Source organism: Corvus brachyrhynchos, unplaced genomic scaffold (genome assembly GCF_000691975.1).
Source record: "Corvus brachyrhynchos isolate BGI_N302 unplaced genomic scaffold, ASM69197v1 scaffold26, whole genome shotgun sequence".
Lineage (NCBI taxonomy): Eukaryota > Metazoa > Chordata > Aves > Passeriformes > Corvidae > Corvus > Corvus brachyrhynchos.
Window position 1 is genome coordinate 10547580 of NW_008239324.1, and position 18969 is coordinate 10566548.

The 18969-nt window shown below is 38.1% G+C and overlaps 1 protein-coding gene across 1 annotated transcript in view; it reads right to left on the bottom strand.

Moving 5' to 3' along the window:
- Positions 1-10125: 10125 nt before the first annotated feature.
- Positions 10126-18969, bottom strand: part of PAPD5 (poly(A) RNA polymerase D5, non-canonical) — a 33144-nt gene continuing 24300 nt past the window's right edge. The window contains exons 8-13 of the mRNA XM_017740853.1: positions 17498-17711; positions 17062-17188; positions 16858-16961; positions 14986-15173; positions 14253-14417; positions 10126-13011 (exon numbers count right to left, since the gene is read on the bottom strand). Of these exons, the coding sequence (XP_017596342.1) occupies positions 12832-13011; positions 14253-14417; positions 14986-15173; positions 16858-16961; positions 17062-17188; positions 17498-17711 (978 nt within the window). The 3' untranslated portion in view covers positions 10126-12831. The remainder of the gene's footprint in view (positions 13012-14252; positions 14418-14985; positions 15174-16857; positions 16962-17061; positions 17189-17497; positions 17712-18969) is intronic.

Consider the following 18969-nt stretch of genomic DNA (forward strand, 5'->3'; position numbering starts at 1 on the left):
TCCCTCTGCCCCCGCCTCTCCTCGGCGCGGGGAGCGCCGGCGGCACCTCCGGGGGATCGCCCGAGGGGTGAGGGGCTCCCCCTCAGCTCTGCCCCGCTCCGGGTCTGCAGCACCCCGTCCCGCACAGCTCGGGGGTTCCTTGTGTCCCCCCACCAGCGTTCACACTGTACAGCGGTGGAAACAAACTTCTGCCCAGGACTCTGAAAAATACAAAAGTTTACAGCCAGCTTTTTTACTTCTGGCCACTACTGTGGTGGTTCTGGCAGGACTCCCAACCTCGTCACAGCCAGGCTGCACCCGGGGACAAGGGACCTGACCAGCTGTACCCGAGGGACCTGACCATGGCTGCAGCCGCCCCCCGGCACCGGGGGCCCATCGCTCCATTGGCTTGAGTCCCCGAGACTGCTCTGTGGGAGTTTCGCTAGGCTGGCAGTGATTCCTCAGAGCATCAAGCCTTGAGCATATGGCCACTAATTCAGACCCAGCCTGGCTCTACCACACATCAAGTCTGATGCAAAACTCACTGGAGGCAACAGAAAGAAATGCTGATTTCCATGGATTTTTTGGATTAAGCTTATCTGGTGAGCTGTTAGTCACTGGCAACCGCACACAGCCCATGGCAGGCAGGCGTGTGCCCAGCTACATGCAGCTACAACCACGTGTTAGTCATCCATGGACATCCCATTACTGCAATAATGCCTTAGTAACTAAATACAATTTGTATTTGCGTCCTGCCAGCCAGCTGGTGCTTCCCACTCTCAGTAGGCCCAAGTGATGTGCTTGAATTGACTCTCGGAGCAGCAGCTCAGTGCACACACCACAGGCACGACAGCTTTATGTGACTCTCTAAGCTCCTGTTCCAGTATTAGCGGGAATATAGGAAAGGCTGTGCTGACTGGGGCTGCCCAGCCATTAGGATGATTTCAGGCTGTTAGGGCTGGGAATTTTGGAAAGGAATTTAAATCCAGCTTCAGCAATGTGAGACAGTAGATAAGGCACACAGCTGGAGAAGTGGTTACGTACCTGAGGCACAGGACTGTGCAGCAAGTGAACTGGACTCTGCTCCTCTGAACCCTGCCCTGCAATACTTTCATGTGCAGTCTTGAGCATGGTACCTAATCATACCTTGGTCTTCCCGTTCCTGTTTTGGATGTAGTGTCCAAAAGCATTGGAAATTATAGGCACATTCAGATGGAAGCAGTGCATAGGCTATTCAGACCATTTCTTAGGGGAGAGGAGAAGGTTCTTCCAGTAAAATGATTGTTAAAAAGAACTGTCTTCACTGGAAGTTGGATTAGATAACAAGATTTAAAAACTGCAGGAAATGGAAAATACATTGTTCTGCTGAGATCATAAATGGAGTAGTTTCAGAACAGATGGACTCAATTTATCACTTCATCAAAATTTTGTGGACCTTCCGAGTACCCAGATTGCTTAACATCATTTCTGTATACCCACAAAAAATATTTGCTATCCCAGAGTAAGATCCAAAATTCCTGCATGATTCAACACGACTGACATTGTAGGGGTTTTTTAATGGCAGCAGCTCCAAAGCATTCCAAGTGCTTTACGTACACTGTTGTGCAGATTACTCTTAAACTATGAGCAATTACTGAAACATATTTTTAGCCCAAAAAAAAGGATAGAAAAGGAAAAAAAACCCAAATTATGGAAATTAATATCCAGTTCCCTGCTTCCTGCATATGTTACATACAGACTTCCCCCATTCTTTTTTCTGCAGCTGTTTCTCTCAGCGCTGGCAGCTGAAGCACAGGCAGGGCTGGTTCTCACAAGCAGATGCTACCACCCCTTACTGGAGAGCACCTGGGACTGCTGGGAGCCTGCTCAACGCCACCACCCAAGCACAAGGATCTGTCCTGTCTGAGAAGAGTGACAGTATCTCACCTGTGCTTTTAGTGACTTATCTTTTTGCCCCTGTAAATTATCTAAAATAAATTTCCTATACACACGTGGTAGCTGCAAATGTGGGATACTGTGGAAATGTAGCCCTTCATTGGAGGTCCATCTGAAGTGTCCAGATTTGAATACAGCAATTCCTAGGGTTGTATTTGTTTCTGTGAAAGTGTTCTTCACAGACAAGCAACCATTATTTTTTTCAAGCTCTTGCTTAGAAAAATATTCAACAGTTCTAAAATTAGATGTACATCTTGAGTGTATAAAGTCAGAGTATTAAACACAGAAATCTAAATCTTTCTCAAGATTGAACCGGATAACTGTACCATAAATAGTTTTAGAGATTTGGTTAAAACGCAACATATTTGCTGATAAAAATCTAATAAAATAAAATTTTTAGTTTTTTGTTTAAAGTGTTTGTAGATAGGATGTTTTAAACAAATGTAGTTGCAAAGTAAGTTATAGAGCATTACAGGAGTCTGTTTTGTACAATTCAGATGTGTGCTTCACTGGAAATTGCCATAGTACCCAGGGCCATGAATCAATATGAAACAGAGAAAGATCACTATTTTTAAAAGAAGCAGAGATAGAAAAACATAGTAAACTTCAAGTATGGTTCTCATCTGAGGGGTTTACATTTTTCTCTTAATAAGTCACCGTGGGTTGAACCTGCCTTCAGTTTGTGCATGCTTGTACTATTCATAGTAGTAAAGGGGATGACAGCATTTGGTTCTAAATAATTTTATTTGCAAAATGTTTCAACATTCAGATTTTCAGTGGCTCCCATAAATGAGTCAGTTAGGACTCAGAGGATGGTTGCTGACCAAATAAACATGTGACAAAAGCAAATCAGAAATATAGTTATAACCTCAGAAAATATTCTTTAAACCTTTAGGAAAAATTTGAAAATTAATATAGAGCAGACGGTTTGTGGGTTAGGCATTATATAAAGTAACACAATATGTTAAGTTAGACTTGTAAAATTAGCAGACAGACTTTTAATATGTTCATTCCTTTTAAATGCTCCTCTGATGTCCTGCAACACCACAGCATGCAGGGTAGCGTGCTTCACCATACTGCCTTTTTGTAGTTCCTCAAATACCCAGAAACAGTGACCCCGACAACCTTAATTTCTGCTTTTCTTCACTAGTTTCATCATTCTGATTCAGAAAGCCAGAAATAAAATGTTGTTTTTAATGAACTCTGCTGTAGGAAGTATTTATTAGAATATTGTTTGCTTGTTTGTTTTGGATGAGATTTAGCATCTATTTACCAGTGTGCATCTGCACACACTCCACTCTCTTTGGCCACTGATCAATTTAGAGAACGAGACAAACAACTTGAGTAAATTATTTGCTATTTCCTGTAGAGATATCTAATAATAGAACAATCCCAACGTCCTAGGCACGACATGCTTAGGAAGGATATAGTAAGACACTATTTTGGGCTGCTACAGTGCTGTCACCCTCATTTACAGGACAATATTAGAATCAATTGCTGAAGACCATTAGGTTTATGCTGCTAAACGCAGGAGCACCTCACTGCATCAGCCTGGCTAAAGAGAAGGCAGAGTTTCACTGCTGTTACGTGGTTTGCATTTTTGGCTCCTGGATCAATTGAACAAACTTTGGGGAATAATTTGCTGCTTTCTGTAAACAGAGCAATAGATGTCTTACATGTTTCTTTAAGGACATGAAAAGCTATTCAGGTCTCTCGTCCTATTTGTTATTTGTTTTAAAGTTGTCAAAGACTCTTGGCTGACTTGGAAAGACAATCATGTTTTCTAGCATTCCAGATTTCATTCAAGTCAGTGGGACAACAGTAATTTCTCCAAAGAAAACTTGAAGCTCACAGCACTGGAAAACAATAATTAGGGAAGGTACCAACAACGCAAAGAAGTGTGTGACTGAGGAGCTTATGCAGTGTTTCCTAGAGGAACTGAAGGACTTAGGAATACAAGTCCCACCACCTCCAGCTCCAGTGCCTGGGCTAGGAGGTTTTGTTTGACTTCTTGGATTGACAACCAAAAAAACACCTGCATCTCCTCTCCTGTTCATGCTTAAGATTCTATCTCCAGAACAAGAAAACACATTATTCCTTGGAAAATCAGTGCCTGGTTAATTGCTTAAACCTTTTTACTTGTACTTGCAGGTGTGATTTGTACTGAACCAAGGGCTATAGATCAGACTGGGTTTTAAATCTTTCTGTATACTCAAGTTGACCTGTACTAAAATGGAACGTTTTCTTCTAGAAATTTAATTACTCTCAACAATGACAGAAAATCTGGTCTGTGGCTTCCTAGAAAACCGTTAGATGGTCTTTATTGAAGAGTCACTCTTTTTATTAATTGGTAAGTTACACAAGAAAAGAAAAAAATGAAAGGAAGACCGTTTCCCTATTAGGTGCCCTAACGCTGCAGGTGGAGTTTGTCACAAAATGGAAGATGTTATTGATTGAAAGAACACAGAAAAGAACAGATCATTTTATGTTCACAGTAAGTGATGAAACTATTTAGCTAACTGTTTTCAATTTGCACTTTCAGTATCTCTGCATTAGTAGCTAGGATGGTATACTGGAAAGAAAAGAAGAATACTTTGGAAAAATCAGTAAGGAACGAATGGACCATGTATTTAACTAGGAGAAAATGCTCTTACATAAATTGGAATACAATTCTAGAACACAAAGTTCTAAAAGAACCCACTAGGAAATATGGATTTACTAAAAGAAAACCAAGCCAAAAACTACCCCAATCCTGTTACAAATCAATTGTAAAAGTGTGTGGACAAACTTCATCTGATTAAATCAATGTAGCCCTAATATAGTGAAACCAATGAAGAAAAAATTAGTTCTGTTACCTGAGGATGTAGCCTTTCATATTATCTCACTGAGCTAACGAAAGTAACTTATTCCTTGAAGATTAGCTTATTTAGACCACAATGGGGATTATAAAAGAGAGAATACAAAGTAAAAACATAACCCACCCTTTATTTTCCTTTATGCTGAGAAATGGAGTGTGTTCTCTTCCAAGTAGTTGGTATTTTCAAAGAAAACAATATAATAACTGTGCCAAAGCTGAGAGGGACTACGGTGGAAAATACTTTAGTTTCTTACTATACTGAAATCACAGAGTCCTGCCTGCTGTCACTGACATCAGTGGAAGAACTCCCCTTAAATTAAAAAAAAACAGGCTGTCACAATTCTTAGAGTAAGGCAAAAGAGTAACCTAAAATTTCCAACAGCAAAGGTTTCTCTCCTTTGCAGTAAAATCTTAGAATTTATTGATATAGTAAACTTAAAATTATACTCATCGTCACTACACTTCTTTTCAGTACAACACATTATTAACTGAAATCATCTGGGCAGTGATTAGTTTCATGAGGTAAGGATTGTCTGGTGCTTTAGCATGTCCACATCACAGTCAGTTGTGCTGGCATTACAATAAATTTTTTCCATGTGGATAGACTACTGAACTGGGAAGAAACCTGGCTAGCTTGTAACAGGACTGTATCCAAAATGGATACTCTCTGTCTTTAAAAATGATCCATCCAGCTCATAAAATTTAATCTCAAGGAAGGCCAGCAGCCAGTTTGGGATACAGGACAGCCATGATGTGCTACGCAGGCCAGATGAGGCACCAAGGTAGGAAAAGCCTGTAAAAACTGAGACACTGATGAAGATGCTAAAGAAGAAATGAAAATGAGTAACTTTCCAATAATGACGTCCAAGAAACAAACATCAGTTCTAATTTATGTCCTTTTAGTGTTTCAGCAGCTCATCACAATATTACAGTTTTCCCTCACTAAGCAGCACCAGAACATTAAGACTCTCACAAATGTACCAATACAGTAATTACAGTTCACAACTAGTGTTTTTTTGTGGACAGTTTTTTATGTCTAAGTGTGAGAATTAGAAAAATAAATACATAATACAGAAACTATAGAACTGCATTATTTCATGACTTGTTGTTGTTTTCTATTGCTTTTACTTCAAAAATACTCCTCTAAAATGGTAACCTAAAATATCACTTTATTCAATAGAAATAAAGTGCAGTAATGCACTTGAAGATTTAGGTGTTTTGGTTTGTTCCTTTAAAAATCAGACTGTCCATGCAAGGTAAAGTTATCAGACCAGTGCTCAGTGTAACTGCAAAGATTGGATTCCTTCTTTTTCACTTAATGCCTCAGTTTCCAGATTCCCAACAACTGTATTTGCCTTTACTCTCCAAGAAGTTTGTTCTGCTTTTGACAGACCATCATGTGACTTTGTTCTGAAGAGTTCAGAAGTACTGACTTAAAAGTCAAGTGCCAAGTGTTAAAAGCAGTTGGTGTAGGGAGAGCAGGTCCAGGGCAGTGTGGTCTCTGCCCGAGCCAAAGCTGCCCCTTTGCACAACAGAAAGAGGCCAGGGTAGCCTTTTCTTGGAGCCAGGATTGCTCTTACCACCTTGGCTTTTCACCCTACTAACATTGTGCCAATATTACTTTGCAACAAAATTCAGTTTTCTCAGCTCTACCCTTAGATTAGTGGGATTCTGTGGGTAGTTACCACTACCTGAAGGTGCTACTGTCTGCATACAAACAACATTATAAAGCAGGAGCCTTCAAACTACCTTTTGTAGTTGGAGTTGGTGGCTTAGACACTGCACAGAAGTGATTCAGTAGGTGGCACACACTGCAGGTCAGACATACTCGAAATTTTCAGCAATTGTGCTTTATAGATAAAAGTTGATATCATAACATCGGTTTAGTAAGAGACTTTGGGATGAAAAGGATCTTATAGAAATAAGTACGTTATTTTATAAGTTATTCCTCCTGTGCACTGCGAAAAATTTTGAAAAGGAAAAGCAATCATGAAGACAATATGAAAGATTTCTACCTGCTGTTGGGTTAGCCATTGATTTTTCTGACTGAGAATGTCTTTTCATACTGATTACCAGGCAACCACAAAGGAGTTTGATTCAAGATCCACTATGGTGAAGAGGGAAAAAACTCAAACCAGCCTTAATCAGTCTCCTACTTGCTGTAAGAATGAACAACAGTCCTGTTTGGAAATAGGTCACAGGAGGAGGGAAATTAAAACAGTAACAATTAATGCACATTTCACCTAAACCACATCATGTCTTTTTGTAAGAAAAATATTTCTTCACACTCCTGCAATAATCTGTTGTGTACAGACCAGCAAGATGGATTTGTTTGAGGATTTTGGTTTTGTTTTTTTAAGATGGGAGCTTTAAGTTCAGCACAGATATTTTTGTATTACATTGCCAGGCAGCATAAACGAGCAATTTGAACCAGGATTATTTTCAGATTTCACTGTCATCAAATCTAGCACAACAACTGAACTTTAGACCTGGGAAAATGCAGTCGAGAGCACAGATTAGTTTCACTAATACCTATTCAGAAGCATTTGATTGCTTAATGATCTTTAAGCTCAAGAGTCAAACATTGCTTCATACAGAAGCAAAAGTCATTTTATATACCCACACAAGAGCATTTTATTTATTTTAAATAGGCAAAGCACTCACCAAATCTGCACTCATGGTTCCTCAGATTTCTCACCACAGAAATGCATTCTTTACAAGCCAGCTCTTGCACAGAGTCAAGTATTTTTTTCTGGCAGAGTTTTGCACTATGGGAAAGTAGGACTTCATTATACAGAAGGACTAAAAAACTCAGCCTCACATCCCAACATTAGATTGTCGAATAATTTACACAGAAACTAGCTTCAAATGTGGATATGTGAGGGCAGGGGGACACATTCCTACTTCAGCCTGCTTTATCAATGGGGTTTTGGGTCTATTTTCCTTTAAAGAGCTGCTGTAGCAGCAGAAAATTCCCTTCTTAAAGCACTAACAATCTGAATCCCCTTTGTGCTTCACTATAACCTGTTGGACAGGATTTGATAAATGTCACATTTAGCACCAAAAAAACAAAGGTGGGCTCAGTTGAAAAAAGGATTAGGAAACTCAATGCAGCAAGTTTCAAATGTGAAAAGCTATTTAGACCTGCTGCAGAGCAGAGACACCTTCAAGAGATTCATTGCTGAGGTCATTCGTATCCCACAGGTAATGCCTGAGCAAGGGGACCCACAGCACCTCACTTTCATGCATCTTGGAAGCAGAAAGATGCCATTCCTCCAAATGGCTTTTATGCAGAGGATAAGATTTTGCATCTTCCCCTACTTCTGTGTGTACCTAAATGATTTTCAGAATCCCATCAGCTTTCAGTAATTAACTTACAGCAAAGTAAAATTCACAATCTTATTCCTGCCTGGTTTCATCCATATCCTGCCCTGCTACAGGGAAGGAGCAAATGGGAACAGGCCATCTCTTAGCTGGCTATTGCCAAAAGAAAGGCCCATAGAACAGCATGGCCAAGGTGCCCAACAAACGCACCACACTTCTCCTTTTTGGAGTTTTTTGAGTTCACAGATTGACAAAATGATCATGGTGGGCCAACCACTAAATATACAAACAATTAAAATCAAAGCTTTTTAAAATAACTGATCTAAATTTTAGAGTAATCTGAAATGTATATTATCTAGCATTACCATGCCCAAGTAACAGACACTTTCGGGCACTTTCCTTTCTATTTTCAAGCAGATATTTGACAGAAACTTTGGGCTTGTAAAGACTCAACAAAGCCATTCCAATTTTAATTCCTGTGTTACTCAGGACATTAAGTAACTTGCAAAGGATTCTTGGTGTTGGATATTTCTTTCTCTGGGATCATCTCAAACATCCTAACAATCAACTTTGAAGGTTAGTTCATTAGGCTCAGAGCAAATTACTTCGGGGAAGAGCCTAAGGCACTTTGGCAAAAGGAAAATCTACAGCCATGATGAAATTAAGCATCACGAGAACAGCAAAGCTGTTTTCAACTTGTAGATGAAATCATGAATAATGTAATTGTCAGAACTGCCAGTAAATGGCTCCTGGAAATAGAGTCAAGACACACTTACACTTAGGTCACTGCACTCAGAAAACATTTTTGAGGAAAACTTGTGAAAACACTACAAATTAAGTAGGATATAAAGCTCTCAAAACCTGCACTTTCAAGATGAAGTTTTAAGACACACTAAACTTGATTATTAGAATATTATTTTGCATTGTTAAGCAGAAGAATTGAGTTCTAGGAATCAGCAGAATAATCACTTTTTGCCCTTTAACAGTAGCTGGAATAATTGAATTTATTTTTTGCTACAGTCTCTAAATAGGTAAATATACTCCCTTCTCGAGTAATTACACACTTTATCTCCTATAGCTTTTACTCTTTAAGAAATAAAGTTGGAGACTATTTTCTAACCAGCTGCTCACACTATATTTAGGATACAGTCATGGTGACTCCAGATATAAAATGGAAAAAGTCCATTTTGAAAGTACATTAAAAAAGTTGCCACCAGCCACTGGACTACTATTATTTTCTAAAGATAACAAGCTTGGTTTTCAGTATTTAAAAACCTGAGCTGTAAATTCTGAGGAAACAGAATCAAGTCTTGTCTCAGAAGGAAGATTTACTTACGTTTCAGCTTCTTTTCTGCCACAAGGGAGAATGACTGCCAATTAACAAATACACAGATCTTTAACTATAAACACCATTTGATCAATTTTCTTTTCAATTAAGATTCTCAGCAAATCAATTTCATGCCGAACAGGAAGATACATAAACATTTCAGGTTATTTATGTATTTCCAATGGTCAGGGAAGAAAGACTACCAGAACTTGTAGTATGTGCACATCTCCAAAGGGAAGACATCAACAAGAACACACTTCAGTAACATCAGCCACCCTTCAGGAATTGCTGAACATGGAGTTTAGCTGGAAGCAAATCCAATTAACTCTTGCATAGTTCTACACAAACCCCCTGCTGCTGCAACACCACCCCAAAGCCAAGTTCAGAAGACAACGGATCCTTCCACAAGTTTCCTGTGTATTTGAGGATGAAAATTAGACAAAAACCATACATAAAGAAACCTTTACACGTGTATATTCTTCCATTTATTCTCGGGCTTACAGACTCTGCTCCAGCTCTCTTGAAAGCAAAAACAGCAGACCAGGGCCACCTGAACAAAATCAGCCTCCAAACTCCAAGCAGAGGGCCCAGGACTCAACTGGGGAAGGACCCCGACAGTACGAAAAATGTTACTCGAGTAACTCTTTCCACAGTGCTGTGAAGGGGAAGACAGGGTGTCAAGAATGCTGATAAACTGCAGTAGTTAGATTAAACATTTATTTTTTTCATATATTCACAAAATCTTCACAAAAGTATTGAAACTCAAAAAGGAATTAGACTTGAGTCAAATACAGAGATGAAATGTACAAGACAAATGAGCAGGCAAACTAAAAGGTCTTGAAAGTATTTTACTTCAGATTGAAAAACGAACAGTTCAACTGTTCCGTTTAAATAAAGTTTTGCAAGATATACAGTATTTTATGAATACAATGCTGGTCATTTGAGGCAATGTAAAATACCTCAATTTTTCCTTCATGCTTTTTTTTTTTCTTTTTTTTTTCTTTTTTTTTTTTCTTTTAGAAAGATACTGTTTACCAAAAAGAAACTTGAGCAGTCCAGGAAAAGCTATTTTCCATTAAATTTATGAAAACCATAAATTGAGGCAAACCTAAGATTCCCAATGGAATCAAGATTATCTTCCCGCTACCACCACCTTAAAATTATCACATGCTTATTGGAACACTAATATCTGCACCCTAGGAGTACACTTGCTTTCAACAATGAGGGTGATTCTTTTAAAAACACTTCAGTGTGGTAAATGCGATACAGATCTTTGCAAGTATTAAGTTTTGGAACAGTTTTGCTAATAGCAGCTAACAATACTGGATTAATATAATTTATAAATAATTGTTCCCTAAGCGGTGAACATAAGTCTACACATTCACAATAATCTAAAACAAAATAAATAGTGATTATGCATAATGTGGTACAACTTTTACTAGTTTCTATGAAGAAAAGCTGAACATCTTGATAAAATTATCTGATCAAATTAAAATATGACTCTAAAAATTAAAAAAAAATTGTCAAATTAACATCACTTAAGCTTAGTGTTGGAGTACATGTTATGACTTTCTGTATTTTTGGAATATATATATATTTTCCTTTTTGAAGTAAAACACTAACACATTGAAAATGTTTATTAATTTAAGTGATGACATCAGTTCTGGTCTCATTTTACTTTAAAAATCATTGCACTCATTAGCGCCCATGAAGGTCAGGTTGGTCTGTAGTATTCTGTAAATGTATATAAAAAGTTTCTCAAAGCTAACAGTACTTTTTATAAAAGCATCATCTCAGAACTGCTGCATTTAATACAGCCACATACGCCAAGTACAGACTTTCCTCTTTACAGAAATATGTGAAAGTAAATGCCACTTAACTCTCTACCACTGAAGTGTCCCAACTCCTGTTCCAAACTATGCTTGTGAGTGCAATTTTACATTTCATTCGCATTCATGGCATCAAAGGTACTGCAACCTAGACTTGTGACGCGACTGAACCACACACGTGGAGTTTCAATGAAATGAGAACTAGGTCAATGAAGAAATATTATGAGATATGAAAGGTTTGGGTCGTTAAGGCAATACAAAGTATATTTCACTATTTGAAATTGGTTTGTTTTGTTTTTAGTAATTAAGTGTAAATATAAAAATGCCTAAGAGGGGAGTGAGAAAAAAATACTTTAATTGTAAAATTTACTTAAAGCTTCAACAGTTATCATCCTCCTACAGGAGTTAGCAAAAATATAAAAGACAAAAAAACCCAGACCTGGAAGGGGGAGGAAAGGCACAAACAAGGAGGCATGGGATTAAAGCAGCCCAGGAATGCAAACGTCTGTAACAAACTGAGTTTCGTTGTTTTGTTTTTTTAAAACCAAAAAAAAGAAAACAATCACCACCATCAATCAAACAAAAAAACCCCGAGTGGCCTTATGTTGTTTCTTTAAAAAAAAGAAGGAAGGGTCGAGGAGAGACCACTAAGGGGAGCAAGAGAAGGATGCAACTATAAAACCCCATTGCCTGAAATGATGGCACTCTAGAAAACAAGGTGAAGGTTACTTCTCAGCGATGACAAGCTCAGTGTCTACACAAAGTACATGTACACTTTATACAAATGAAAATCTTCATTTGCCACCATAAACCTTTCTTTCAGAGGAACAGCTTTTGCAGATCAAAAGTTCTATTAGATCTTCCAAATGCCAAGAAAAGAAATTCTGAGCAATATAACTAGTCTCTTTATATGGATGTTAAGATGACAATTCAGATTATTTTCCAAACTAATCCTGAGAAAAATTTATGTTTACAATTTAAACAGTAATGTTATGTAAAAAGTATTAACAAATCCACTATTACAAATGTCAGTTTTCCTATATGGTCATCTATATATACACAATAAAATGGTAAGTATATGCAAAAATAATTAAAAAATCATGCACAAATTACTTTCACCTTTAAAGGCTGGGTTTCCCTCAAAATACAATTTTTTGCCTTTTTTTTCCTATTTTTTTGTGTTTTATTTGTTTGTTACCACCCCCTAGACACACTGAGTACTATCTCTACAGGTCAGCATGAGCTGATGGGAAATACATTTATTTTACATTCAAGCTTTTATATCCTAAATGACCCTGTTGTAGCATATGACTTATCAAATGAGCAGCCTTTTTCCTCTTTTTAAAAAATTATTTTTTCCTTTTTTTTCCATTTTTTTCTTTTTTTTTTTTCCTTTTTTTTTTTTTTTTTGCAGTGATCAATCTTCATGTTCCGTTCCGTGGCGAGCTGGGAAAAAAAAATGCAGTTGCTAATCTATGTCTGAACAGTCTGAAGCTCCAGAAGAGATCCAAGGAGTCACTATCAAACTATCCTGTAGCATGAGATCATTGCACACAGAAGAACAGTCATAAAGTAGGCAACTATCTACAAAGGTCTGACAGAGCTGCATCCCTCTTGTGTTTCCTCTTTTTGCCGTGGAAAAACTGATGGTGTGATTTGCTGCCTTGGTGTTGTTTGTTTGTGACTGAGGTACCGTGGCTTGAGTTTGTTGGACCTTGGAAGCCTTTGTTAGAAGAGCGAAATAACCGTGCAGATCCATGCTGTGGAAGAAAGAGAACATGGTAAATCCATGGGAATAAAGCATTGCAATCACACATCCCTGCTTCTGGATAACGAGCATGGTGACTTCTGAAAACAGCACAACTGAAAAACTTGCTACGGCAAAGGAAGCCTGGTCATTGCTGAGACAGCAGCACAGCACTGCCAATCTCCCACTTGGGTGTTTGCAAACAAATATTCATCTCTGGCCCCAAAATGAGTCCAGAGAAAAGAGCAGAGCACTTAGAATTTTGGAAAGGATAAAGGTGTTTTACAGAAACGTCCATAATCCAAGACAATAGAGGAAGATTGCTCAAATCTCATCCAGGACTAATCTTATGCCACATCTTTTCAGAGATGTAGGGTATGTCAGATCGTGCACATGCACATTCCAGCCTGGAATTAGTTCTGCCCAATAACACAAACACACATTCATGGCACAGCCAAGGCCTAGTGTGTGAATTGTCTTGTTAGAAGACAGATCATCAGCAAATAAGAGGCACGACTTCAGAATTATTTTCAGGAATAGTATTCCAGAGGGTTCTGGACTATGTTTCAAACACAAAAGTTCTAAATTTTGAAAAAGTGGAAGAATTTAGACTGCATATATCCAGAGTATATTGTATATAGAGGCATATAATGTTTCCAGAATACTGAGTTGCCATAGAAGCATTCCTCAATGTGGGAAATCTCCTAAATGCATAAGCTCTGATGGGTGTCATCATAAAGATGTTTGTCTATAGGAGAAAATGAGGGGGAATGTCACGTATCAGCAAAGAATCTTCACCTCCCTTAGTGGAAGACAGATCAACAAGTTATCACCAGCTAAAAGAGCAGCCAGTCAAGAGTTTTAAACATACATTTTTGCTAACTGCTTTTCACTGAGTGTAGGCACACCTAATTTCTCAAATTTTGCAATCAAAACTGGACTGACGTGCTTTTTTCAAAAGAGGAAATGGGTGCAACACAGCTGTACACCTCTGGAAAATTTGGTGTCCCAAAATAAAATCAGACCAATTTCATCTATTTTAAAGCTGGGAAAGCCACGGTTGCAAATTCATCTGCGCAAGCTAAACAGAGAACGAGGTGGCTTTAGATACAATCAGTGCTGGAACCTTTTTAGTGGGGCAAAAGGGAGGTGAAAAATGCAGTGTTCCCTTTCCAGAACAAGTTACCCTTCCGTGGGGGATATGTGTAATATTCAAATAATCTACACAGTTGTTGTTTCAAACATTCCACAAACCTGAGATTTGTTCGTGTTGCTGGATGTATTGGCTGTTTGGCTATTTTGTGTTTTCCCACTTGACTGGGAGGATTCCAGTGACACTTCTTGTGACCCCACTCTGTTTGTGGTAGACTGACGACAACTCAACTGTTTAGAGGTTTTGCAAGGTGTTCCATCAGAATCCTTCAGGAAAATGTAAAGGATTAGTGAGTTTTTCTTAAGAGTGAGTTTTTCTAAAAGTGAGTTTTCCTTTAAAAAGAAAGCTAACAATGGACAAAATTGAAAACTTGTTTATTTTACTAGATATTAAAATTCTTTCAATCCAGAATTCTTATCGAGTAAACAGATTTAAAAATGTGTGATTTTGGTTTTGAGATTTGCCTTTTGTTTTTTAAATAGAATTCCCAAACAAATTTTTTTCAAGGCTTTAGGCCTGTTTGTTTTTTAAAGCATGTGGCTTAGAACTACCAGTCTTATTTGTTTTTGAAATACAGTTTTCCCAGAGGAAAGAGGGCTGTGGAACTTTGTATCTACTACAGTCACTTTCTACATGTATTGTATCAAAAACACACTGCAACTTACATGTGTCGAAATTGCATAAGAGTTTGCATCTTATGCAAGTTAGGATTCTGGATGAATTAACTGACTAGGACTGTGAGCTTCCAAAATGTATTCTGTGACAATATAAATCAGAAGAGAAAAACCCTGAAGAAATTTTAAAAAGCCAAGTCAGAAAACCTCCAGTACTTACTACATCACTAGAGCTGGACAGTGTGGATGATGATGATGATAAAGGACCTGATGAAGAATTTGAAGAATGTTTACTAAGTGTTTCTGAAGTTTTATTCCTAGGCTTTCCCAGTGCTTCATTCTCTTCAGCAAGATTATTGTTGCATTTGTCCAGCTGCTGAGTATCTACTATCAAGGTTACTCCATTACCTAATAAAAACAAAACAGAAACATCACCACACATAAACTGCAAAAATATGTTGCCTTGGGGTTTTTTAATATACCCCCTAAGATATGTAATACATGTTACATCCCACAGGACATGCACAGACATCTGCACACATCCACACCCTAAATCCATGCAGACACACGAGAGCGCATCCGTGTGTGTGCACTGCAGGCCAGCACCTCCCAGATGGGTGGTGGCTTCCTGATAGGCTTCACTAATGCACAGAGCATTGCCCATGGTTCAAGATGGAAATTAGGGACAGAAGACATGGAAGAAGGCAGTAACAAAGTTCAGATGTGCTGCTGCAGATTGCTTCATGCCACGCTTCAACAGCAATCAAATACATAGGTTTAAATTCTGTTCCTATACGCCCAATACTCAGCAACTCCCATTTTTCTTCTGCTGGAGCTGCTAGTATCAGAAGAACTCCAAGTAAGCCTCATTGCTTTGTATGATTTCCTACATTGAAAATTCAAGATACAAGAACTCTCATATCTCACTAAGCTCTGCCTTAAAAAAAAAAAAAAAAGAATTGGAACTTAAATCTAAACTATATCAACATGACAACCACTGTAACTGTCACCATTACCTTCCTCATACAGGGTTATTTTTCTTTTTTTGATTGCTGTTTTATCTCAAATAAGACACTTAGGAGTTAGAGATTCACATAATGTCCATGTGTTGCCTCACCAGCTGTATTTGCATGTAGGCAGCTAAAAGGGAGGTGATGGGAGCTCCTGGAACTGAGCACCGGCTGTCTGCCATTCCCAGGGACAGCAGGGCCACCAGGGCCTGCAGGCTGACAGCACGAATGGCACAGAGCACATTCAGCTGACAAATCACTAACACAGGTTCTAAAAACAAGCAAACAAAATCTCAACCTAGCCAAAAGAATGGGTAGTTGCAACATCTTCTCTGATTAATCGCTAACAAGAGAACACTTCTGACAGGCATAATTCGAAAATTAATTGCAGAGTATTAAAATTAATTTTAGTTTGAAAACTTCCAGACAGCAGACACACCTGCACCAAGAGAGGGTGGCAACTGACTGCTAAAGTCAGAAGATGGGCAATGGATTAAAGGTGATTCAAAAGGGCATTGGCATTGTCATCAAGTTCCCTGGCTAGATTTTGTGTGCTTCCATTTATTCAAAACAAGAAACATAGTTGATATTTCAGGACTTTCCTGTTTAAAATACTTATTCCACTTATATAGTGAATCCTGGTTTAAGTATTGCTTCCGTACACATACGGTATGTTAGACTTTAAATGAAGAATAAAACCACAGAAGTTATGAATTCAGATTTAAACTAGAATGCCCAGTAATTCTTTTTAAAACCTTGTCCACATTTGAAGGACAAAGGAAATGTGACAGTGACAATGCAGTAAATTAAATTGGAAGTTTTTCCAAAGTCTCCTTTTGGAAGGCAGCACTCTTTACAGACTTCTCTACTGACCAAATCTATTGCAGTACAATAAAGATGGGCCATTTTACTCTTGTAGAAATCTGACTTTTCTGGATGAAAAGACAAGAATACTGAACAAAAAAGGAACTTGCTATTAAGATGCACACATTGCCTTATGTGAGGCAAAAGGAACAACAAAATCTATACAATCAAGTTGTGAAGGAAGTTTTCCCCCTCAGCCCTGCTGAGTCAAAACTCACCATTACATGAAGATTCTGTCCTGCTTTGCATTCCCCACTGCTTGGATATCCAGTCTCTGTATGTGGCCACTTCTTGTGTTACTCTAATTATTCGCCCTAATATACTGCAAACCAGGAAAAAAACAAAACCATCACCACAATTAATTTTTAGACACAGAAAAATACAAGCAATGAACGTCTGAGATTTAGAATCAGAGACTTTACCTTTCTGTTTCATTGTTAGGATAATATTTAGCTATTGGGGAAACTGCATGGCTCAGAACAACATAGGCATAATCAAAAGCCTGCTTCACTTGCATGGCACCATAGGAACTCCTCCCAACATCATTACCTTAAAATAAGAATACAAATAAATGAGTAAGGTTGAAACTGTGGTTATCACCTTTCAGGCAGGAAACACTAATCTCTTTTAAAAATTGCCCTTAAGTCCCAACTAACTGCAATCACCTCTTGTAGGACAGGATTAGCATAAAGCATAAATATTTGAAAGAGCTTAAAAGATCTATAGATATTTACATGTACAGAAGTCCAAACCAGCAATTCTCTGGGTAAAAGTACAATAAACAAAGAAAAAAAAAATCCTGCACTGCATCTATCACACACTTAAGTACTGTTATTCCATTTTGGTTTCTGAGGGTACCTGGCTGTAAGGGATCCTCGATGTACAGCATTGATGGTCTGTAGCCATCCAACATGCTTTTCTGCACTTCATCCTTGGCAACGTAAGAGCCACCATCCTTTATTCGGATTCCAGTCTTCAGATAATTGAAGTGACGTCCATATAATTCAAAAAACTCTATTAAAAGAACACCATAGTTGGCATTGGGCATACAGGCATCTTCCCTGGGATGCAGCTATTAAGAAGAGAGAAAAAAAAATCATTTTTTAAGACTTCAAGTTTAAAGCGCTTTCTCTTTTTCACAGAAAACATGTCTAAATACAGTAATAAATAATATAACATAAAGCAAATATGTCTAAACATAGTATTTTCCCTTGATTAAGCAGTTTTGCATCTTTAAGATACTGCGACAACTTTTATACAATAATTATCTCTTAAAAAAAAGGCTGTCAAGCACTAATCTTCTTGCATTTTAACTTTAAGTCCAATAAGTGAACTTCCAGCACTAATGGCAGGGTTCTTGCCAGGTTAAAATATCATGCAGATATTTGCACCTCACAAAACTGGGTCTGCAATACAAATACAGGCTTCCCATGTGCACAGCTATATATAGGACCCCCTCTGCTGTTAAGTAAGCAGCCTGAGAGACTGTGAACAAAACCAGCTCAGAATCGTAACAGAGATGAAACCTGACTTTTTTTTTTTTTTTTAAATGAGCAAATGGAAATGCTGTTACTCAATATAAGAAAAAAATGGGGTTGGGAGAGATTTTGCTTTTAAACTATATGCCTGTTGCCTTAATTTCTTTTGTGCTCAGCAGGGAACTGCAAAGGCACTCAGCAAACACCGAGCTCCAGTTCCAGGCTCAAGTTTTAGAGTAGTTCGGACATACACTTGCAAACACAGTTACAGGTAACATTTAGTTCAGGAAAAAGAACAGGGCTGATACAGCCAGAAATCAGCTACTTCATATTTGTCCAGTATTTTCCTCCCCCAAGCACAACAATATAGATTTAGCTCATGCATTTTGTTCTATTAGATTTAAGAGAAAGTTGTAAAACATGTTTGTTTGGTATCAGCTTAGAAACCCAGAGAATCCAGATTCCACTGCATTTGTTGAAGCACATACAGGATAAATGACCTGGAGATCAAGTGTTATAAAGGACAACTGCAGCTAACACCAACCTTATGGAACTTGTTCCAAGTAAGTTACCCAATATTCAAGCTGTTTTACCATGAATGACATATCTCATATCATATGTATCAATAGCATATGTATCAGTGCCTGGCACTGGTACACCAACAGATGTTCCAAACACCTTTCATACCAAAAGGATTATCATCAGAGAAAGAACAGAAGACAGGCAGGACATTTCTAATTTTAAATGAAAAGGGCGTGCAAACCCATAAACATGATGGCTTAAACAGTTAAATTTAAGGGTGGATCAAATTCTTTCTTAAGGTGATGTCCTTATGCACCAATGGCATTGATA